At 42.3% G+C, this 24,658-nt stretch overlaps 3 protein-coding genes across 3 annotated transcripts; 2 read left to right on the forward strand and 1 right to left on the reverse strand.

Annotated features, from left to right (window-relative positions):
• Positions 1-634: 634 nt before the first annotated feature.
• On the forward strand, positions 635-11,402 carry LOC143322625 (rhombotin-1-like). The gene is made up of 5 exons (XM_076733936.1): positions 635-1,379; positions 1,967-2,180; positions 6,802-6,927; positions 7,267-7,375; positions 10,756-11,402. The coding sequence occupies exons 1-4, from the start codon at positions 1,358-1,360 to the stop codon at positions 7,370-7,372; spliced, it is 468 nt and encodes a 155-aa protein (XP_076590051.1). The 5' UTR covers positions 635-1,357; the 3' UTR covers positions 7,373-7,375; positions 10,756-11,402.
• Positions 11,403-12,524: 1,122 nt separating this feature from the next.
• Positions 12,525-16,778, forward strand: ric3b (RIC3 acetylcholine receptor chaperone b). The gene is made up of 6 exons (XM_076732041.1): positions 12,525-12,788; positions 13,399-13,625; positions 13,980-14,058; positions 14,567-14,660; positions 15,010-15,140; positions 15,414-16,778. The coding sequence occupies exons 1-6, from the start codon at positions 12,668-12,670 to the stop codon at positions 15,887-15,889; spliced, it is 1,128 nt and encodes a 375-aa protein (XP_076588156.1). The 5' UTR covers positions 12,525-12,667; the 3' UTR covers positions 15,890-16,778.
• A 124-nt stretch (positions 16,779-16,902) lies between these two features.
• On the reverse strand, positions 16,903-20,518 carry psma1 (proteasome 20S subunit alpha 1). Its single transcript, XM_076734153.1, has 10 exons — positions 20,440-20,518; positions 19,453-19,497; positions 19,255-19,356; positions 18,849-18,952; positions 18,656-18,744; positions 18,421-18,491; positions 18,161-18,290; positions 17,776-17,855; positions 17,401-17,505; positions 16,903-17,207 (listed from the first exon to the last, which is right to left on the reverse strand). The coding sequence occupies exons 1-10, from the start codon at positions 20,440-20,442 to the stop codon at positions 17,145-17,147; spliced, it is 792 nt and encodes a 263-aa protein (XP_076590268.1). The 5' UTR covers positions 20,443-20,518; the 3' UTR covers positions 16,903-17,144.
• Between the last annotated feature and the right edge of the window lie 4,140 nt (positions 20,519-24,658).

Here is a 24,658-nt window from a genome sequence, read left to right on the forward strand (position 1 = left end):
CTAAGTGCACTTTTGAGGTACTTGTGTTTGAGTATTTCCATTTTCTGCTACTTTATTCTCCTACTCCATTACATGTATTTGATAACTTTAGTTACGAGTTACTTTTCAGACTCATATTAATACTACATAATACTATGATATATTTTTATAGATAAAGATAGGACTTTACTGATCCACAGGGAAAATTCACAAGCTACCCAGCGGTATATAAAATCATTAAAATAAGCTCCACCTTTACCAGCTGTAACATTAATGTGATGAACACATTAATGCATCAATGATTACACCCCGAGATTCTGCAAATTCTGCAACATGAGTACTTTTGGTACTCAATGCATTGGCACATTTACTGAAGTAAATTTTGGAATGCAGGACTGTAGTATTGTTACCACTGATCACATGTGTTGCTGTAACATTCCTATAATATTCAAAGTTCAGGTATAAAAACCCACAATTTCATTTTCGTCTTCCAGTAATACTCTTAGAAATATTCCCTCCAGGACCTGTGACAGACTTTTCTGACATTTATGTTATTCCTTCTTACCCTCAGCTAAGCTGTTACCGCTTTTGCATCCAAGAAAAAGACATACAAGTGCATGAATGTGTGTCACGCGCACGCACACGCGCTCGCACGCACGCACGGGCGCGCGCGCACGGAGCAGGCGCTGCATCTGGCGCGCTGAAAAGCCGCTGCTTTGACTACAGGGCGCCCCGGAGATAATTGGTGTCCTTGGAGTTGAATAAGCTCATTCTAAAACACCTCAGGCCCGGGCTGTCCTGGTGTGTGACTGCCTATTGAATAATTGATTCAGAGAGGGAGGGGGCGGTTACTATCAGATCTGAGCATAATGACTTTATATAATTAGCACGCAGCGTTGAAAAAAAAACCCCATTTGACTGTGGGAGTTTTTTTTTTTTTTGCAGAGGGAGGGAGGGAGGCAGCTCCGTGAGGAGGTTCAGTCTGTGCAGGAGAGCTCGTCTGAGGGGGAAGAGCCGCAGCCTGTGCAGATACAGAAATGCTTATGCACTGCCATCAGCTCAGATAAGGCTGTGCCACTCTTCATTTGAGGACACCTCTCCTGCAGGGAAGTGATACCCGGGGACGCTGTTTTCATCCATCCACGGGCCGTTTCTTTCTTTTCTTTTTACGCATGAGACACGGAGAGCGACTCCGTGTCTGCTCCTGTCGGCTTTCTTCGGGGTCATGAGGAGCGGAGCTGAAGTTTGTTTGTAATCTACACGGAGTGTCAAAGCCCTTCGCGTGTGCTAGCGCTCCTGCGGGTGTCATCTCGTGCGCAGGAGGAGAAGAAGCGGCGGCGTTTCTCCTGGGGTTGGATTGTTGTTGGTTTCCAGAAGGATGGTGCTGGACAAGGAGGAGAGTGAGTAGGAGGACTCAGACACGTTTCTGTTCGGACTGACATGAATGTGTTTGCTATCTGTACAATAGGAAACAGAAAAGGCTTTGAGGGCTGTGCAGCTAAAGAATAATTAAAGATTGCAGAAAACAGATACCTCGCCCCATTTTCATGTGAAATTCAGTCTGTGAAATACTTTTAGCATGATTAATGATTAGGTTGTCCCCTTCTTGTACTCCTTAACACATCACTGCTGTTGTATTCTTATAGGAAAACTTATAGTTTAGGCATTATAATAACTTAATAGTGACCTTAGACATCTTGCCTATCATGATATTCTCATAGGAGATTACATGTATTGTTAATTTCACATTTCAAGTGACCTTACTTGTTATTTTTTTGTCAGATATCTTACTGACTGTTTGATGTTTAAATCATATTAAACATCATATCTCCTGTGGTGTCACTCTCAAACCTTTGACACCTTTGATTATTTCAGTATTCTTATAAACTCAGTTGTTAACCATGACAGACTTCTGCTTTCCACATGCTGCTGGGGTATATTTAACCTCGTTCGCCTCTGTCTGTGTCTACCTGTTGTCTCCTGCCAGGTGTGTCTCTCGTGTCCCTGCAGTCCAGAGAGAAGCCGAGGGGATGTGCCGGCTGCAACAGGAAGATCCGGGACCGGTTCATGCTGCAGGCGCTGGACAGGTACTGGCACGAGGACTGCCTGAAGTGCGCCTGCTGTGACTGCCGCCTGGGCCGGGTGGGCTCCACCCTCTACACCCGGGCCAACCTCATCCTCTGCCGCAGGGACTACCTGAGGTAACCCTAACAGACTAAATGAGGGATTGGAAAATGAAAGGTTCATCATTCAAAACAAATCATCCCAGGGCCCAGGTCAAGTGCAGAGTATGCAGTACTGATAATGTTAAAGCAGATAATGTAAGAGGCTGAAAGGGCCGGCCGACTGAAGGCCCACTCAGGATCCAAGTAAAAGGAAAGAGTCTGATAATGTAGCGGAGATTTTAACTTCAATCTAAGAGCTTCTCATCGACAAGCTGGCAGAAACTGATGAAGGAAAGTGTGCAGATTTGTAACATGCATGAGGACAGATGTACATGAGTGAGCAGCCTTGGTTTACTGTTAAGATTTCATCAAATACAACAATACATGTACCACTGCCGTGTGTCAACTCAGACGATGCTTTAGGCTAATTTAATAAAGCGCTCGGTGCAGGCAGGCAGCCAAATCTCACGAAATCACAGAGACTGTTCACAGCTGCTTTTGCCCCAAACTTAGCAAAACCTCACAGGTGAGTCATGTTTCTTAGATACTACAAAGACCTCAATGAATAAATCAAGTCCGAGCATGTTTTACCCACGTTTGGATGTCTGTTTTCACTCATCATATCGGGGGTGTGCATTGAAGTCTTCAGTGGACACACACTTTTGTGCCTTCTGCTGTGTTTGAAAAGCATTTCTTGTTTTGTTTGGACCTTTTCTATTCTACAGTAACAGAATAAGCAGACTGTCGACCTTTCAGTTTGCTTCAGTCTTTGTTAAAGGAGAGTGAAGCCAGAATAGTGGAGCATGTGGTTTATGACTGCTCAGCGTTCTCTGGTCATTTAACCTTTCTTATATTTTTCAGGCAATATACAGTGAAAAGACAAAGAAAGGAGAGAACAGAGAGTGAAGCTGGCATAGAAAAACTACATTTTTGATGATATTTTGCGCTATTTGATAATGGACTATGCAATGATAGACAACAAAATAATTCAACCTTTTGTGAAATACACTAATTTTCTTTCTCGCTGAAAGTTAGATGCATATAGCAATCCTTCCAACATATCTGGGTGGGGGGCTAATGTGCACATGGCCCTTGAATTGGGTTGTGGGTTGCCAGGTTGAGGTGACAGGTGGTTTGAAATTGTATGCAGTGTGCAGATTTCGTGCTAAGATTGTGCTTCAAACATGGTCTGGCAGCAACATGGGTGACGTCAGACAAACATGCAAAACTTATGGATCCATGTATGATGATAATTCATATTAAAGTTTAAGGGCCATGGAAATTGTGGGAATTTCCTTGGAGAAAAAAACAAAATGGGAGTTTTGGCAAGCGTGGAAACAGCTAGTCTTACGATAAGCGAGTCGCTGTGTTAAGAAGTGTTTTGTGCTGGACTATGTCTTTGCACATGCACTTCAGAGATCCTGATAGCTGGAAATTATTAGCTTTGGAGAGAGCCAGGCTAACTGCTTCCCCATGTTTCCAGTCTGTTATGCTAAGCTAAGATTCACTAAGCTAACAGTCTACTGGCTCCAGCTACATATTTAATTGTGTTGCTTTCTTTTCCCAAAATTAACAAACTATTGCTTTACTCTGAGCCAAGGAAACACCACGCTGAAGTGTCTGTTATACCTACAGTATCTGCCATGTGATGTGACCGGAGGTTTCTAACACTTAACGCACTCTGAAGCACTTCAAACCCTTCAGATAAAGATAAATGTTTTTAGATCGCATGAACAGCTCCTGGATAAAATCCTTTAAAGAGAGGTTATTCATCACTCGACCTCTTGGGCCTGTGACTCACTAGACAATTAGTTTCTTTTATTTAAAGCACATTTTAAATGTAAATTTTAAACAGGTTTTCACCTTTACAAACAGTTGACCATGAATCTTGATGACACCACATATATACAAACCTAAACCTGGCTCAAACGGCTCTTCGGAGAGTCATATACCCTTCATTTTCTAGCCTGAAATAACGATGTCTGGTGTCAGGTCAGCAGGAGAACTCCTGATATCTCAGCCACATTGCTGAACTCATGTGTTAGTCTCATGTACAATCCAGCTGGATTTGGTTGGAGCTAAGTCTCTCATTAGCTGCACTGCACTTAAGAGACCAAAACCCCTTTTGACAGTTAAATTGGCAAGATTGCCTCCTGTTTTCCTCATCATTGCGAGGGTGCAGACCAAAAGCCTTTGAAGAGCAGGATTAAAACCATGTGATTTCTTTTAATTGGACCATTAGTAGAGAATTAGCATTGAGCCTCGTAGCCTCGTTAAGGAGAATGAAAAAACCCACCAGGTGCCTGTTCAGGACTCAGGCTCGTTAGATCAGAACATTCGGTTAATTAGGACTCTCTTTTGTTCCAGTGTTGGTCACTCGTTTGATGACGTTTTTCATTGTCGTCCGAAGCTCTGGGACACACATGCTCGCCACTTTCCTCCCTCCTTTTGCAAATGTCGTTTGTCATGACGGTTCCTCCCCAAACCTCCTTTTCTGCTTGGCCTCTAATGGAATATGGAAATCGGCAGCGGCCACTTATCTTCATGTGTGTCAGGCTCTTAGGGAGCCGTTTGTTCATTCTTTTAGAGGTGAATGGGAGGTGAAGCAATCTGCAGCTGGTCAGCACTGACTCACGGAGTATTTAAAAACAACACGGGGTTTGTTCTCAGGTAGTTTGAGGACATAGTTCAAAAGTTGTCAGATAAATTAGTTTCAGAAGAGTGCAATAAATCGACTCCCAAGTTCTCAAGTTCTAAAGTCAGTGCGATGTCCTGTGAGGCAAAAAAAAAACCACCCATCTGGTTCTTATACTGACATTTTCATATAAATTCTGACATTCTCATATCGGGGAATCTCCATTTTGCCGCTCTGTATCAGCAGCTGATATAATCCAGTAGGGATCCAACTTATATCCCTTTCATGAAAGCTTTTACTTTGACACTTGCTTCACTTCTATGAAAAGTCTCTCATGGTTCACAACAAGCGAAGCATTTGAAGTTTCCTGCAAAAATAAGAACAAAAAAAAGTAGTAATCCTGCCTTCACGCAATGTTGGCAGAATAAGGAGTGTTACAACGTGGGAGCGTTAGCATTATCCCAAGATGGCTAACTGCATTGGTAGCTTGTAATTGCACCATATGCACCAATGCAAACAAAGCATAACCTGACGAGTTGAAACGAGTTGAACCAGATATAAATAACTTGTTAACTCTATAAGATGGTTCACAACATTTTAATTAGCTATCAGGGAATGAATAGGGAACACAGCAGGCTAACTGTTAATTAATGAATCACTAAGTACTTCCTGATCAACTCTGAATCTAAGACTAAATAATAGATGATGATGAGTTAGAGAACAGACTTTACGCTGCTTTGTTATGAAACGATATGTGAGGATTATTTTCTAGATACAGTACAAAACAAGTGTGATGAACCAGTCTACCTGAGGGGGCGCACACATAGTAAAGACGTAACCAGAAATCAGTAGTGGTTGGTTATGTGCTGCTTACTTGCTTAGTCACATCTGTAAACAGGCAGTTTAATCCTATTAGTCACTAGTTAGTCCCTAATTTGTCCCAAAATTTTGTTTTCTGTGTTGTGAGGTGATACTGATACTGTCCAGGCTATATAGCTAACTCTTTAGCATGTTAGCGGTGTACCTCTGTAGATAGCAATGTTGATTGGTCTGTCAGTTGTGGTCCAGAGTGAAATATCTCAAATCTATTGGATGTATTCCCAGAAAAAGACATTCATGGTCCCAAGAGGATGAACCCTAATGACTTGGGTGATCTTCTGACTTTTCAATGGCATCATGAGGTTTATATTTGTGGTTTGAAGTGAACTGTCTCCACAACTGCTGCATGGATTGTAATGAAATTTTGTACATTCATGGGCCCTCAGGATGAAATGTAAGCACACAGCCCTCAGGTCAAAATTTAAATACTCTGGTTTATGACCCAATACCTGAGAAACAAATAATCACTTCAGCCGCAGCTTCACTTTGTGTTAGTGCTAGTTAGCAAATGTTAGCATGCTAATGCACTAGGCTATGATAGTACACATTACCTGCTGAACGTCAACACGTTAGCCTTGTCATTGTGAGCCATGTTAGCATGGATGTATTCTTTAAGTCTTGTTAATTAGCTAACATTAGCTTGATTGTATCAGTATTAACTTTGGATTTTACCTACATTTTACTACAGCGTGGTTTCGTGGGTATTTTGGCTCTGGGTTGTTGACATTTCTGCAGGTATCTCCTGCCATGTGGGAGATACCATAGTTATCTCTCATTTTTTCGTTTTCAATTCCACATGTCTCCTACTCAGAATAACAATGAGGAGGCCGATGTGAATGTTTGTTCCTACTTGGCTGCTCGTAAATATGATTCATACAATAGGATGCAGGCGCTGCATTAGTGGTAGCTGCAATAAACCAGAAATAATCTGAAGGAAATGCAGTTTACCACTTTAAAACAAGTGATTATTTGTGCCCGTGCAACATCTGCAGCAGTGACTCAGACGCAGTGTCTGGTTGAACTACTTTTTCGGCCTGTCCTCCCTTTGTTTGAGTGTTTTTTTCCCCTCTTTAACTCTTGGCTGAAATGTATCTAAGTGCGTCCAGACTAGAGGTCTGCTTGTCGCCCTCTTTCCCTCTGCAGGCTCTTTGGGGTGACGGGGAACTGTGCAGCCTGCAGTAAGCTGATCCCTGCCTTTGAGATGGTGATGAGAGCCAGAGACAACGTCTACCATTTAGACTGCTTCGCCTGTCAGCTCTGCCGCCAGAGGTAAGATTAGGGGAGCAATTAGCCAGGGAGATCAAATTCAGTCGACTTATCTGGGAGGTGTACTAGTGAGCTCACTGGTCGTCCTGAGCACATTACCAAAGCATTGCAATCAGAATATGATGAAATTTACTGCACAGTTTAAAACCTCAAGGGGTTAAAGACTTTATATCTCACTTGGGTAGTTAATCAGGCAGCAATCATGCAAGATTAATTTTCTGATTATCATAACAGTGGATGTATGCTGAAAATATGCCTGAAATGCTCCTCTGGGACCTCATGATTCACTTCAGCTCAAGCAAGAACCAGGACCCAGTTCCATATTTTTATTTCTCTCTGCAGATTTTGCGTGGGAGACAAGTTTTTCCTGAAGAACAACATGATCCTGTGCCAGCTGGACTATGAAGGAGGCCATCTTAATGGCAGCACAGACAGGCAGCCTCAGTAAGAGGTAACATTGTGATGACGATGAATTACAGTCCCAGACAGCTGCTGCTCTGACAGTTTGAACTAAACCATGCGCTGAGATATCTGGAAGGTATACAAGTGAGCTCACTAGCTCATCCCAAATATGACCATATGTAGACATGAGACTTCAAACCAGAGGCTGCTGACATTAGCAAGAGAATCCCCAGATAACTTGTAGCATATTATCTTTGAAGCCGTCTGCATTACGTGACATTGTGTGGATGCATATGTTCAGTTTTGAAGGCAGTTTAGGAAAATGGATTGCCGTCCGATAATTTAATCCATGTTGTGTATCACGTCAGGGTCCTGAGGCACATATACAGCCGGCTGAGAGCCAGATGTGTCTGCTTTAAAGATGAAACTCGTGTCAAATGGGCCTTACAATCCTCTCACTGAAGTGGATAATCGTCCACATTTTAAATCAGGAAAACAAGCCGGTAGTTTTACCTTGTGGAGCAGCAAGATGGGAGGAGATCACACAAGCTGAGAATCAACCTGCCAGGCTTCAGGTTAGCCTAGTTTGTGACCAAACCACAGTCGTTCCAGACCAATCAGCGTCCTATGAGGAACTACCGGCAGCTACAGGTGTGACGACGGCGAGAGACTGTGCAAAAACAATAATGGCTCTGAAAGAGGTTAGCGTAGATGCTATAGCAGCAGTTATGTCGAAGTCGTATCACTCATTGATCTGATTGGTTAAGGTTAGCTTATGATCGACAGTGATAGATGGATAGTTCATCCAATCACCTGCCGAATATTTTTTGAAAACGCCTGTCTGCCGAGAACTTCTTCCCAACACGATTATGACCCAAATCTGCAGCTCTATGGAGCTTTTTAACCTCTTTTAGCTCATTGTTTTGGTTGTAATGAGCAAGTGCTGTGCATGTTAATATCATCGCTCACATAAACCCCATTTCCAGATGCTTTAGTTTGTCCTCTCTCATCACCTTACTGTTCCTCAATGCGTCACCGGCTGATGTCTGGTTTTGCCGCTCTCTTTTTGGGAAATCCCAGTTTTCAGACAGTTACCTCTCATTGCCGCTGGAAGCCACTAAGTTGTCTGCCTGTTTAAACACGTCTAAAGGCCGTCTTCAAAGCTTTGAACGGCAGACAAATAAATCCTGTGGGAGCAGAGCTCTTCCTGCATCGATGGGCGTGAGCAGCGGTCGGCCGTGAGGGCAGATGGGAGAGGTTTGAAAGCAAGTGCAGCAAATACCACGAAATCCACAATTATGAGGGTTTCAGGGTCTGCCTTGGTTCAAAAACATCGCCTAAAGCCACCAGCAGCCCAACCTATCATTATAATACTAAGTCTACAACTACACTTCATAAAATATACAACACCACACTGGACATGTAATCGAGTCTGGAGGTGGAGAGTTTGTACTTTTGGTTGGTTTTAGGTCTTCCAGAGTTCATGTTGAGATAACTTTAGACTTCAGGAGATCATTTTCCTTCTTCTGCATGAAACCTTGACTGACTCTGGAGGTTTTTGTCACATTTGTTGTTAACCGAGGTGAGAAATGAGGAATCACTGATACATCATGCGCTCAGATGTTTGTTATTCGCTGTATATTTTGTTTGGAGTGCATTAAAATGGGAGTCTACTTCAGAAATGTGGCTCCAACACTGTAATTTTGATAAAAGGGTTACACTGAAGGTTTTTTGGCTTCCAGATGTTGTAACTCTCTCTGACTTTTCTCGAAAGACCCAAATAGCTTTGTTGATTTTGGATTTTTTGTACATTTATTTAAACTTTTGTCAAAGACTTCTAAATGTGACCACTGGACCACTGCTTTTTATAAGTGTATTTTTCTTGGTTCCTGCCCTTCTTGAATTTAATATATCTGACATGAGCGTCATGCCTCTGGGTTAAATGAAACAGCTACAGAAAATAATGACAATCAAAATCTGCTTCTGCATTCATTTTGAATACAATATCAATGAAATTTAATTGGGAAACATGATTAGACAAGTGACATTTTACTTCTATTCAAACCTCCTACTGAGTTATACAACTTCTAGGAATTAGCTGAAATCAAGCTCATTAAATCTCCAACTCAAAATACTGACGTGAAAACAGGGAAATGTACTTAAAGGATAAAGCCCTTTAATGGGCCATGTGAACTATGAGAAAAATACACAATAATACCTGCCTTATTTAAAAAACAGGACAAAATACACATGTTCATTTCCTCAGTTGTAAATGGGTTAGAGGCAGGATTTGGCCTGAGTAAGAAAGTGGAGCTAATCATGGGACTCAAAGTGCGATTGTACCATGAATCAGGTCCCAATAAAATACTTTCTGGTTCCTTCTGGTACTTAACATGTAGGTACAGAGAAAGAAAACAAGACTATGAGGAACAGAGTCAAAATTGAGCATTTTAGAGGAAATAAATGACACTCAGAAGTACTTTTTGTAAACAGTAGTACCTTCATGGTACAGTTGAACAACACTGACATTCACACAGTTAATTCTAGTTACATACATCTAGAGATGTACTTGGAGACCTCGTTAGTGATAGTACAACACAGTGCACATACAAAACCAGCAACCATATAGAATACAACAGGTTATGATCCCAATGGGGTGCAGCAACGTAGCTTTGGGGAAGGAAGCTCAAGTCTTGGACTAATCAGGGAAGTGTCAGTTATTTATGGAGTACAGAAACATACTGTACGTCCAGAGGACGCCGCAGGTTAAACAGGTGTCCACTGCACAGGCAATTCAGCCAACCGGCTTATGTTCTTTGGATTGACTGCAGTAAGAAATGCCAGTGCCCTTTGCTCAGTTATGTTACACTTCATGTTGCGCAGAGTGTCAGCGGTGGTTACTCCATCATTCCTGCTTCATCAGCATCAGCAGCTGCAACTTATTTCTCTTGTCCTTTTAAAACGTCCAACTCTTACTCCTCATAGTCTGATTATCGTCCACTGTGCCCACATTTAAGGATCTTTTTAAGGAATGAATGAATCTAGCCTGACAGCAGTTCTTACTGGCTGTATTTCTGCCATGATTAGTGCACACAAATGGGATATCTAAGGCTAAACCGAGATTTTCCACACACAGTGCTATTACACATACAGTCAGTCTTTGGTTGCCGTTCAAGTACAACTTATCTGTCTTTGAAATGCAATACAAATTATATTTAATGTGTTTTTCCAAAAGAGAAAAATATTATTTTCTGTTGAAACTGCCATTTATTCAAAAGTATACCACAATTTATTATAAGACAAATAACTGTTCTGTCTAACTTACCGCAATTAGTGGACACATAAAGCCCATCATATGTTTTTATTGAGCCTCTGAAACCACACACGGCGACCTGGAGCTGTTTTTTATTTTCTGCTCTGTCTCTGCAGATCCAAACAGGACGACTGTGAGCCAGCTGGACGGCGACACGCACAGCGCACAGTCAGCTCATCAGCTTCTTCTTTCAGACTGAACCGTGTGTGGAAACAGCACCGACGCTTCCAGCAGCCCATGATTGAACTCTTTATTACAGAGCTGCGTGGTAACGAGCCCGAACGCTGACGTCTCTGATCAGACGGACCAGAGATCGAGCAGGAAGTGAAAATGGAGCTGTGGGGTGGACATTTTGTAAGAGCACTTAATGTGGACTGTGATGGTTCTGCCCTTTTATTTTTAACATTCTACAAATTATGGAAGAGTCTGTTCACCAAGCTTGAAATAGTAGATGGATGGAGAGAAGCCAGTCAGGCCAACATAGCATCAACCAAGTCATCCACCAGAGAAAACACTAAGTTCTCCTTTTTAACTTCTCTGTTCTGGCAGTCCCTGAGGCCCACCCACCTGGCATGTAGGAAGCCCCCAAAAAACAGCCCGAAACATATTTGCAAACACTGTTTGTCGCAGTTCAACACTGAGGAGGATCAGCTGCTTCCCCTTCATCTCTCGGCTGAACTGAGTCGCACTCCAAACCCACCGTACTTTTGTTTTTGATCTCAAGCTGTTTTTTCTTGACTAATTAAAATGAATTTTAATTTCAGTCGGCGTGCTCATTATTTTTGTTCTGAGGTGACCGAAATCAGCGTGAGTAGGCATGACAACAGAGGGAGGAAAATCATTTAAGGATCCCCTCCAGACATGAGATGTAAAAGCAACATAAAAGTAAAAAAAAAAACACTCACAAAATCTTAAAATAACATCTTCTCCCTCCAGAATTTATGAATATGCAAATCTAAAAGTGTCTTTTAGTGTCAAACTCTGCAAATCCGTCATTTTGCAAAGTGAAGGTCAAACAGGCATGTGAAGCAACAAGAAGCAAAACACACTTTTGAGGAGAGGAGGACTTTAAATATTTGCTCTCTATAATCTCCAGAGAGATAAAAGTACAGTCTATTCACAAGCTGCATCAGCAGGTGTATTTTTATCATCCCTGTGCAGAAAAAGGGAGGCAGCAGCACAATGAGAGAGTCCAGCATGAAGAAAACTCTACAGAAATAAGAGTTAAACTGCATAACGTAATGTAATTAGTGTCTGCAAAACAAAAATCTTCCATAATGTGACAAAGAACAATCAATGATACAGATACAGATTAATTCACAAGTACTAATAATTTTCCACTTTAGACATTTTTTTTCTGACTTAAACAAGTGAGACAACTGCATATTTGGAGAAACTCCTCAGCTCATCTCCACCCAGGTCAGAAAGTAGAAGAGTGTATTAGAAATACAAATAAAAGTCATTGCAAGTACACCTTTACTTTGTGTGCTTACTTTAAAGTATCATTGACATATACTTTCAAAAGATGTACTTCCAAATAGGTGTTTAGTTCTACTTAAATACATTAAACCTAGAAACAATTTGCAGTTCAGAGGAAAGCTATGCAGAGCAGATGGGAAAAAAAGACAAGCATAGAAATTACTCACTGAATATTAACCCAAGAAATTCTGTTAAAAATGTAAATGAAGATGTTTCTTATATGTGTTCTCAAAATCTCAGAATTTTTCTATTAACTTATATGAAATAAAGTGTTTATTGAACTATATTCACGATTACATGCTGTATTTGAACTAAATCTTCACCAACTGTGCAGCCTCATTAAAAACATTAAGACGGCCCTTTGTCGCCACCCGGCGGTGAAACACGTGAGTTACAGCTCGGGCGCACTTCCGCTCCTGCGGTCAAGAAGGAAGTTAAACCGATGGATGAGACGCGACCTCAGCCAGCTTCCGTCCGTGCTGTGGTGTCTCCTTAAACCCGTCAGATATCATCGTGCTTCCTCACGAACGCCACCGCTCACCTGCCGGCATGGCGATGTCAACATTTCAGAAGGTGACCCTCGCGACGTGTCTCGTGCTGTGCGTCGCCCTGCTGCTCCCCAAAATGCTGTTATCGCGAGGGAGGAAGGATGCTGCTGAGCGGCCGGAGGGTGCGTCACCTTTCACGGTTCCTCTGTCTCTGTCCGTTAAGATGTCTTCAGCTTCAGAATAAGTGTTGAATCTTGTATTTTTTTCAGCTTTTGAGGTGTGATAACATGTTTATTTTAGCTTTTCAAACCGCCGCGTGCATCACCGCTGTATCATCCTGCATGCAGTTACATTTTCCTCCCTGAAGAGGGCGCCAAACACACCGTGACACCTGTTTTGATTATTATTGTTAGAAATAGGAAACATTCGTCAGTTTATTAGGCACACTCTCATTAACTGACAGATATAAAACAGTGCAATTATTGATTTGCATGGGGTGGACAGAATAATAGAGACACCTGTCATTGTAACTAAAAGTTGGGCAGCAGCATCATCACAAACTGTGGCCTCCTAAAGGACCAGAAATAAACACTGAATGCAATAATTTTCATGAAGATTATTGCAAGAATATTAAATGGCATTGTATAGATACAATAAAATATATATATATTTTTTAGATTTTGAGCTTGTTATCTTCTTGATTTGGTCAGGAAATTGTGAAAAATGTCCATAACAGTTTTGTAAAGCCTGACATATCAAACGCATTCATAACATGTCTTCCCGTCCCTGCAGGTCCAGGTCGCCTCCCTCCAATGATGCACCGTCAGATGGCCCCGGAGGGTCGAGGACAGAGAGCCGCAGGTTCCAGCTTCTCCAGAGCCCACAACCCAGAGGCCATAGCCAGGGCGAAGGGAGCAGGAACGGTGCCAGGAGCCGGGGGCAAATCCAACCTGGCGGGACAGATCATCCCTGTGTACGGCTTCGGGATCCTACTCTACATCCTCTACATCCTGTTTAAGGTGAAACGCTGCAGACTCAACACACAGCGTCTGGATGATAATCTGTACAGACAGAGGTGGTGTGAAAAATCCTCAAAACTTTCATTTAGTTTAATTCCACAGTGTAAGTCTTCTGGTAAATGTCAAACAGCCCCCATGAAACCACAACAAGCCATCCTTACACTTTACTTTTTGTATGAATCACACAAATTCGATATGAAGTCACAGCTAGGCTAGCTTCAGCCTCTGTCTCCAGTCTTTGTGCTGTGCTAAGCTAAGCTAACCGCTAGCTGTTGGTAGACTCATAGTTACTGTACAGTTTTGAGAGTGGTGTTAGTCTTCTTATTCTCTTCTGTTATTGTCTTTTTGTCCCAGATCACGTCTAAGGGGAACAGCAAACCGTCAGAGGGCAGATTCCCGTCAGTTCGGTCTGAAAACATGAAGAGAAAGATCAGTGAGTATCATTCAGCATCAGCTGTGCTCATTCCTTTAGCACTTAGCGACCTTTAGCGCTTACTTCCATCTCGTTTCTTTAAAATATGAACACGCTTTTAGCTCTTGTTTCTTCAGTGTTTGAATGAACTTATTCTCCTTGATTTTTGGACAAAAGGGTCTACCAGAGGAAGATAAAGAGATGTCGTTTTTGGAGGATATGTTGGCTCTTATCATCAGATGAGTGCCTTAAAACAAAAGTTAGGACAATCAAAGGGGCTCAGGGGCAAAGAAAACACTGGACATTGATGAAATTCCCCTGAAATCAGAATTAATCGCTAAAAATTGGCAAAAAAACTGAAAACTAAAAAGTACTGAATGTTATCACTTCTGAAGTTTTGATTAGTAAAAAGTTATAAAAACTTCTTTCCACTCTCCAAGTGATTTAAACCGCCTGCTTCCTGAACGCTCTGTGGTTTGTTTGAGCTCGGGTTGTGTTTAAACGTACGGTTCATTCTGTCGTCCTCCAGCCGACTTCGAGTTGGCTCAGCTGCAGGAGAAACTGCGGGAAACGGAGCTGGTGATGGAGAATATCGTCTCCAGCGCCCACCACAGTCCCGACAGGTGAGTGCCTTTACAGAGGAGTCGCTGCATCGCTGCTTTTCCCGACAGGAGCTCGTTCGATCAGTTGTTAATCACATGCATGTGTAATAATCTCTAGATGAACATGACACACGTGACACTGTGAACGCAGAGATCATTTCCTTATGTTCATATTCAGCTGATGTGTTAAAGGGGCATTCCCTGAAAATTGTAAAAGAAAATTCAAACTGATCAAGACCCAAAGCACCAAATCTATGAGGGTTAAATATGCAAATTTAAGGCAGAATCAAGGAAAAACATCACAACTATTCAAACGGTAAAATGCTCCACGGTTGAGGACGCTCAGGGTCGTTTGGCTTCCTGTCTGCAGGGTGACGGGGGTGACGGCGGATCAGGAGGAGAGTCTCCTGCAGCAGCTGACGGAGATAACTCGGGTGATGCAGGAGGGCCAGCTGGTGGACAAAGTGGTTCCAGAGAAGAAGACCCAGGACGACTGGGAGGGTACGCAAACCCTGTCACACACGAGAACACGTTCTGTTTTAAAACGCTCTTATTTCACCACCTCAGAGGCTCATGTGAGGCGTTTTAGCCCATTAACATAAAACCCTTTTTAGCACTTTTTTAGCACTAAAGAGGAATGGTGCATTCAGGCGCTTGTGGTTAATTCCATCGTCTAACACTCAAATATTCAGTGTCAGTCCTTCTCACAAGCGTCTCAACAAGAAAGAGACCTCAGCGTTTCTCTTAAATTATGTTTCTCTGTAATATCCGCAGAGGATCCCGAGGAGCCTCAGCAGTACTGGGAACATTCGTGCTGCTGTCAGCACAGTCAGCAGCACGGCAGTCCACAGACGGAGACGGAGGCTGAGAGGACGCAAACCGACGGAGCCGACCTGGAAAACGTTCCTGAGGACGTTACGGGTGGAGGAGACGCTGAGGAGACAGAGGCTGCGAGAGAATCTGATTTTACAGCAGTGAGTGAAGAGGGTGTGGGCAAAGAGAGCGATTTAGGTGCAAATGAGACGGCAGACGACCACGAACAGAAGGCGGGAGGGGGTAAAATCGATCTGGGTGTCCCGGAGGAGGACCTGGCTGGGGTGCTGAAGGAGCTGGAGCTCTCACTGAAGATGACGTCCATGATGGAGCAGGAGAAGATGGAGGACCTCAGCAAGTCGCCGCAGACGGACACCTCCTGCAGCACGGTCAGACGGAGGAACAAGAGGAGGAGAGCAAAGAAAGCCTCGCAGTGACCTCCGCCATGACCGCACATGAACTGAAGCGTGGGCCCGGTGTTTGTGAGGACCGCTCGTCTCTTCTGTGGGAAGACGCTGGCGGATGCATGAAGACGTCCGTCCAGCCTCGTTTATCGTTACTTGAAGCAAAGTGAGAACGTGTGTGTGCAGGGCAGAGTTTTATATCACTAATATCAGCTTCATCCATTGGCTACAAATGGACTAAGTACACTTTATGGTGTTAAAAAAGATATTTCTTAAGGATAAACAGGGGCCTCATTTAACAGACACTAACACCAGTGTGCTTAATGTAGAACATGTTTGTTAATTTAGGCTTTGGAGATGCTTCCATGAGCTCAAGAACCAGTATTAGTTTATTAGCATCTGTCAAGGCCTTTTTGTCACAGTCAGCCTCTTTTCCTGTAAAGTGGTTTGATGAAGAGGATAATTCAAAAGGAAATGAAGCTCTGACCAAGTTTTATCACATCACTGTCATTTACTCGGGTGTTTGTGCCTTTAATCACTTTTATCAGAACACGTGCTGAACTCACAAAACACTGTTTCAACTAGTCATTTTAACCTTCCTGCTGTCTGGTTTGTTTACAGACGAGGACCCTGATTTCCTTTTAAACTTTAGGAGAAGTCGAATAAACGCACTGTATGAAATGAACGGGGACGAGACCTGTTGGACAGACATGGCTCCTCGTGTCCTCTCCTCGGTGTTTGTGATGGAGAAATCTTGTCTTCTGTTCTGATAACATTTTAAGCTTTTTGAACAAACCTGCTGTCTCGTGCTCCAAATTATTTAAGAATTTTTACTTTTATAAACTGAATTTATTTATTCAATGTTCAGAAAAGCACCTGGGTTTGCATATCCACGAATAAAATGTCCTTTTATGCTACTCTAAACCTCAGCGGCTCAGACTGTTGCCTTCTGTGTTGCTCGTCTCGATCTTGTAAGTATCTTTGCTGCTGCACTCGCTCCGACTCAGATAGATGTGTGTGAAGGAGGCGATTAAAGTGATGACGAGTGGCAGCACAATTCAAAAAAAGACTTTATTACCTGTATCTTGGTACACTTTACTCATACAAAAGCAACATCACATTGGTTGATGTTCGCAGAGAATTTTCTGGATTAACAGTTTAGCAAGTGGCACATCACAACAACAACGTCCCCTCTAAGAGTTACTCCTGTGACTTGCAGTAAGTGTCAGGTTGGTCTGGGTTTGTGCACGCCCCCTCTCATAACAGGAAGTGACTTCACGGGGCCACCTCAGTGCTCCATTGGCTCATCAGATGCCTGTCCGGCGGCGGGTTCGTCTGCGGGCTGGGCGACCTGACACACAAACAGAAGTGTGGCTTAGCACTCAAACTTCAACATCTGTCTAACACCGAAATGTATATTCATAATAAAAATATCAATTTTAGGTGTTAAAAAGACGCGTTTCTAAATTTCACTTTCACTCAGAAGATCAGATACGTTCTAGTTTGGACTGATCACATCAGTCACCCTGCAGACGCTGCAGTACCTTCCTCTGTGGCCTCTCCTCCAGGCCCTCCAGGAACGGGGCAACATCATCGTCATCATAAATGGTGAACTCCATTTCCTTCCCCACAATTCCAATGGAAACGTTCTGAAAGAAGGAGAAATACACCTAAAAACATGCCCTGTATATAATTACATGAAAAAGAAGATCACGGCATCCTGAATACCAGCTGTGCCGCGCTTGAAAACGCTTCCCTGGATCTGAATCCTGTCAATTTTACTAGTAAAAATACAATATTACTATTTGGCCATATTACACCTGTTACTGAGGTTTGGTTTGATCCACAGCTCTGTGCTGGTGGACACACACATGATTGAGCTCTCGTGTGTCAGACAGGAGTGGAGAGAGTTGGTGTACCTTAGTAGTGAGGTCCTGCTCGGTGGGGAGGGTTTCTCTGAGAGCACGGAGGCCATGCTGGACCAGATCATTCAGGTTACCTGAGAACGTAGAAGAGACGGTTTCCTGCTGTGAGTATTCATGTTTGAACTATGTGGTTACTAAATGAGATCTGAGAGAACACTGATGAGCTTTGACTTCCAGAAGTGTCAACAACTCATATATGACTCTGTAATTAAGGCATGCAGAACCCAAAACAAAACACTAAACAGATCCCTGACTGCATGGGTTCTAAAAATCTGACTTCATGTTCAGTTGCAAAATCTGCGAATACGAAGCTCTTTGTTAAAACTGGTTTCTTCTAAATGTGAGTGAACAAAGGCTAGTAAAAGGAATTTCAGCTTACAGTCTGCAAACTTGTCCATGCATCTCTCCAGGTAGGTGCGTGCAGACTGGGAGCGCGCTCCGATGGACATGGCTTTGCAGTCAAAGTAGTTGGCTGATGGGCAGGTCTGGAAGATGTGAGGTCCCATGTCCTGGACAACACGCAAAATGAACCACGGTGAGATTTTAAATCCCAAATTTGTACATTTATTCTTCTATGGGGGACAAAAATAATACTAGAGATAAAGAAAAGCAGTCAGATATTTAAGAGAGGAAACTTACATCATAGCCAGCAATGAGAAGTCCAACCCCATAAGGCCTCCTTCCATACCTCTGTGTTGGGATTTGGGTTTCTGGAGGCTCAGTTAAGGGTCACTGTTGTCATTCACAATTATTTTACTTGACAAGCTCATTCACACAAAGGATCTGAGTCAATATAACCACTGATAAAACACACACACACATAAAAAACACCACATTTCACAGCAGAGCTTCGAGCTAACAGTTGTAAGGATACTGCTGCCAATAAGAGAGACAAGACGTGACGTTGGGAGGGGCCTGTCAAAGACAAATCTTGAGTCCAAGCACTCCTGACGCATGAAGTTACTGTGGGAGAGAGGGTGTCAGTGTCACTTCAGGTTAATTACATTTGTGTGTGCGCAGGTTCACTGAAAAGCTTCATTCAGACCATCAAGGCAGCTGTGACCCACCAGAGCAGCCTGGCATCAGCAGTCAGTCCAGCAATGGAGATGCCGATGTGGTTGTCGACATGGAGGATCTTCTTCTGGTGGGCAGCCAGTTCAGACTGGGCTCTCTGCAGAGACACAAAGACAGGCAATCATGCATGACCGAACACTCGTCCTTCGACCGACAGTATTAACCTGCAACATGCTGTGTTTTGTATTTATGTTAGAATACTGTATGTTTAAACATTTCATTATATGGCAAAGATCGTACATTTCTTTCATGGTTTCCCAATAAAAAAGGCTTTTAGGGTAAAACCTGACATCAGGAGGAAATGATCCTTCACACCTGTTGAATGATTCTGGCTCAACCTGAGCTTCTATGGTGTTGCAGGTTTTTGATATTAAGAGACAAGACGTGAAATAACTCTACCTTCAGTGCAACCAGGACTGCATGGGTTCTGGATTTGAGTCCTACAGTCGCAGAGCCTTGTTTCACTGCCTCCATGGCATACTCGATCTGATGAATCCGACCCTGGTTCAACAGAAACATGAATAATTAAGCTTACATATTATGATGTGACATGTCAGTGACACTCAGACAGAGAGTTTAAGGCAAACAGCGACGTACCTGTGGACTCCATACTGTCACATCATTGTCGTACTGGTTGCGAAACTGTGGATAAAAACAAGAATTTCAGACTTATATTTTATAATTCTAGATTTATGATGTTACACACAACAGCTGATCTTACATAGTTGTCTTGCATTGTCTGCGGTCTTCCTCAGTATTTCTGACGGACTCCAGGTTACGACTAAACAAGACTCTGAGCCTACAGCCTGGACTTTCCTGGACTCCGGTTTTAAATTACTACCACGACTAAATAATTGATAAGCCCAGCTTTAGGTACAGCCACTTACCAAAGAGAAACATGCAACCGAATACAAGCATCATGCCAGTCAATGTTGTCAATGATATTCGGCGCTGGGTGCCAATTTAGTTTAGTCCTGCGGTCAGCTAACTGCTATTAGCTTGATAAAATGCCGACTGTCCGAAAGTTTGCTGAATCATTGCAGTAACCAGTGAGTGTAGTTATTTGAGTTCGCTTCACAGCTTGAGTTATTAGCCTCAAGCCAAAGGCCGGTGAGCTGCGGGAAACCGAAAGTAAAAGATCATACTTCAACTTGATGCTAAGTCAGTCTATGCTGGCTAGCTTCTGCTAGCCACTTTGCGTTAGCCTGCTAACGGTCTAACTAACCGATTAGCATAACAACTGTGATACACAATTTCGGCAATAAATTAACCTGAATCGTGTTAGTTATAAATATGATTTAATGTGATATCGTTCGACAAATATTAGCCGTGAGACACGTCTTTGAACACAAGTCATTTAGCCGGCATCCATGCAGCTAACATTAGCAGTTACTGGAGGTGTTTTGCTTACTCACAGTGCAGTCATAAGTTAGCTAGCTATCGTTAGCTTGGTTTGAGTAAATGCACCCATTAATCTAGGTTTCTTTATAAATTACACGACATGAACACGTTTTGCTACTTATTTACTGTATATAAATATACTGTTACAAGGACCAACGTAATGCAGATTTCATTCATAGTTACCATCTCTGCTTTTGAAAGTGTTTCGTCTCCTCCGCCTGTGCCGTGATCCTTTAACTTGATTTATTATCCTGGATGCGACGTCAGGGAAAACAACAGAGCCCCGATTTCGAATCAGCGATCGATTGCGCACCAACCTTATCACGGTCTTTTTTTGGTCATCCTTTTAATTTAAAAAGAGGTATAATCAAAACGATTATATTTAGCAATAAAGACGATATAATATGTCAATAAAGAGGACATTTATTTTTATTGATTTTCAATTTAGATAAGAGATACGATCATTACAGGCCTGCACAGCAATGACTGCACAATTTACAATTTTTTTTTTTCCATTGTGTGAAACTATTGAGTTACTATTTAATAATGTAGACATATGGATTTTGCAGTCAATGATTTCAACATTTCATGACAAGTTTGTGTAAAATTTCCAAGAAAATGATTATGTTTAGCATTTTTAAATGTTCTCTGTACATGACTGGGGGGAACAGGAACTAAAGTGCAGCCTAGAGAAATTTTCTCACTGAATCTGTTCATTGCTGCTTTTGCTCTCTTTTCCGCCCTCACCACACAGGCGCAGTGTTTGTACATGAACACTAGGCGGCAGCAATAAATTACAAGAGGACTGTGGGTGCATCATTTGTTTTGCAGACATTGAGAGGAAACACATATCTGTTGCAGCAACACATAAAAAGTTCCATAAAACAGATGCACAAGTTGTCCTGTAGTCAACACTGGAGTTTTATGCATGTTTTTGATGTCTCTCCACGTCTGCCAGTGTTAATCGTGGAGAATCTGGTTTGAGATCATGAAAATCTAGAATGCGCAGTTTCCTTTTCTATAAAGGAAAGTTCAGTCCAGTTTAAATCTAAAGTTTGTGTTATAGTTTTCAACTTAGAGCAACACAGTGAAACAGACTTTTGATTATTACTCAAACTTTAATGTATCAATAAGATAAATCACATGTGCACAAATTAAAACATGCATCAAGAAACTGAACTTTATTGTCTCGTTCCAGGTGACATTTTTGTCCCTCTTTATGTGTCAAAGAAACAATTCGGAGATTGAAGATACAGGTAGATGAATAAATAAACAATACAAGCAGACATGTAGTCTAGATAAAACTTGTGAAAACTCAAAAGCACGTTATGAAATGAAGGCAGTCGAAGTTCATGTGCTGTCAGCTTCTTTAAAGGTAAATGCCACCCATTTTAATAATTCACATATGTTATTTCTGTGCCACAGAGCACTTCAATCAATACTTCTCCACTGAGCTTTTCTAAAAGCCAGAATGTGGAAAAGTAGCACATGACCTTTACCTGGACCGCAAGCTCTGGCTCTCCTCTGCAGGCAAAGAACTGGACTGAGCTGAGGTCTTGAACCAGAATTATAGGCTTAAAATAGGTTTATATACAGTGAGCTGTGCTCGAATACTCAGTTTATTTTGGTGTGTCATGTTTGGCAAAGTCAGCAGCTTATTCATTATCGATGAAGCAGCCGCTGATGCCGCTTGAATCACGGATGCGAGGAGTTCCTTCTTGCTTTGAGAAAGTGCCACCAAGTTCAGAAAAGTCGTCTCGATGTGTTTCTTCATGCTGATGAACACGTTTCAATCAGTGGTGAAATCACAGTCCTTTGAGAAAGCGTTTTTCTAAATGCTCTATTTTAAATATCCAGATTGTCCTGGTTAATACACACTGTCAACTAACGATGCTAATGGTGTTGAATCCAACACATTTAAGTTCTGTGTTTCAGTGCTGTTTTCATGTTTTCACTTTATGAGACTTTGCTTTACTCCATAATATTATTTAATACACTGTACTTTATTATCCATACCTTACCATACACAATTTTCAACCTTTTCCATTAGCAATATTATTTTTATACCCCCTTTTGTATAAAATGTGCAATTATATAGTTGATTTTTTATTTTGTATTTTTTATTCCTTTCTACATCGCCTTTATTGTTTCTGCTACTATTGCTGCTGTCTGTAACACCCTAATTTCCCCAGCAGGGGATTAATAGAGTTATGTCTTATCTTATCTTATCTTATCTTATCTTATCTTATCTTATCTTACACTTAGTTTAAACTTGTTATGGACTGTTTTTACATTGTGGCATTTCTTCTTTTACTGAAGTGAAACATCTTCCACCAGCGCTTATTGTAAAATGAGTTTTTTGAGTTAAAAGTGGAAAACGTCCCTTTAATGGTTCCATTGTTGTCTTGTTTTCTTTTTTTTGCAGGAGTTCTTATATGATTGTGGAACAGCTCCACAGGTGCATAGGTGGGTTTTGCAGTGAGTCTGTAATAAATGATGTCTCTCACGTCCACAGAGACCCTCGATTCTTCCTAACACATGCATGCTGTACGTTTCATATGGTTCAGTTCATTCTCGTGTGTCTCTGCAGTCAGAGAAATGGCCACTGATCGCTCCATCCTCCGTCTGGTTTTCGGCTTCGCCTTTCTTTCTCTGTTAATGATATCTGATGTACCCTTGATCCAGGAGCTGGAGGGGAGGGGGGGTGAATTAGTGGGGCTGTGCTGACGAGCTCTCCTCCTCTGCCAAGGCAGTGGCAGCATGGCGGCGGCCATTACATCAGCGCGCCAACCTCCTCCTTTGTGATTGAGATTGTAGGAGCTGTGCTGAGCTCAGCATGTTTTTTTTTTTTTTTTTTCCTGGGGGCCTCATTTAACTCTGCCAAACGGCCCCCTGTTTAATTTTTCAAATGGAGAGCAGCCTGAGTCACTGTGTGATGGGTCCAAGCCACACTGTGGACTCTGCGCTCGCACGTGGTGGCGGGGGAGCGGGAGGCGGAGGTGTTTCAGGGAGTAGAAGAGAGCGTGAGTGCGCCCATCCCTCCACCCATTCATGTTTTCCAGTTTGTTTTAATCACACGAGGAAAGAGCAAACTCCTCCTTCTATAAGACAACTTATCTGTGACTAAGATTTAATGCCCTGATCTTTCTTTGAATCACATCTATTTCTAGATGATGATTCTTTTTGTCTCTATTGTGGTTTTTCCACACCTCCACCTCTTCATGAATGAATCAGCAGCACACACCCGAGCACATCTTTACTTCATATAGATCACATTTTGCATCCTGAATGGCTAAATATCTCCAATCCTCTTGTTGCTTTAAATAGGTCAGCGATGTGTCTCAGCCTGGAAAATGACTGGACTAATGGGCGGGAAAGGTGGCAGCTCTGCCAAGGTTGCATTAAGCTGGCAGTTATCCTATAACAAGGCGGGTCAGGGGTCAGCAGCCGCACAGCAAACGGAGGAACGCCACCACAGCCCTCCCCTCCATGCGTTTAAGAGTCCAAATACTGTATGTCATCACTGACGTTGACACTTCCTCCAGCACACGCCAGAGCATGTACGTGTGAGAGGAGAGGTGAGGTGGGAGTCTTGCAGAGACTGCCGTCAGTTTCCTGGTGTTGACGAAAGCGCTGATGCAGCATTTCAGTGGCAAATGGCTGAAGAGGCTCTTTCCGGCTCAAAAAAAAAAAAAAAAGCAGTACATTGTGGGGCACTTAATAATATCAGCCGCTAGATAGATAGTCTCTTTGCTCAGTCTATGAACCTAAGAACAGACAGCTAATAAGTATCAGACCACACAGGCTTTTTCATAAATCACATGCATACATCTGGTGTCTATATGAGAGAAACTGCTTCACTTTAAGCCACCTGATGCCAGCGAGCATTACACAGGCCTGCATACTGAGTCATTCAAATGCCAGCTAACAGTAATCAGCCTGCTGTGAAAAGTGACTGAGTAATACTCTTTGCTGTAAGGAGGAAATGCAGTCCTGGGAGAAGCTGATTTCAGTCATTATGTTAACAGTGATTACAATTTTCCTATCCATCATTTTCATTGTTTTAATGTCAGGAAATGCACCCACACCAGTGCCGGAGTAACCGTATCCATCATTTTAATGTCCTGATTCCATCTGACCACCGCTCAAGAGGCAGAAGTTTTAAAAGTTTTCTCGAGAGGCTCAGTTTAACATTATGATATGATATAATGATATAAAACTATTCAAAAAATAGATGATATATGAGGCACAATGTGACAGAATGCGGTCGGGCTTTTCATTCAGCTGATATCGTCAATAAATGCTGTTGCAGGTGAAACACTGAAACAAGAACATATTTCGACTCAAATCCTGTTCAATAACACACGTTTTCAGTGATGAAGTCCAGCATTTGAGATGCACC

Source organism: Chaetodon auriga, chromosome 6 (assembly GCF_051107435.1).
Source record: "Chaetodon auriga isolate fChaAug3 chromosome 6, fChaAug3.hap1, whole genome shotgun sequence".
NCBI classification, from domain to species: domain Eukaryota; kingdom Metazoa; phylum Chordata; class Actinopteri; order Chaetodontiformes; family Chaetodontidae; genus Chaetodon; species Chaetodon auriga.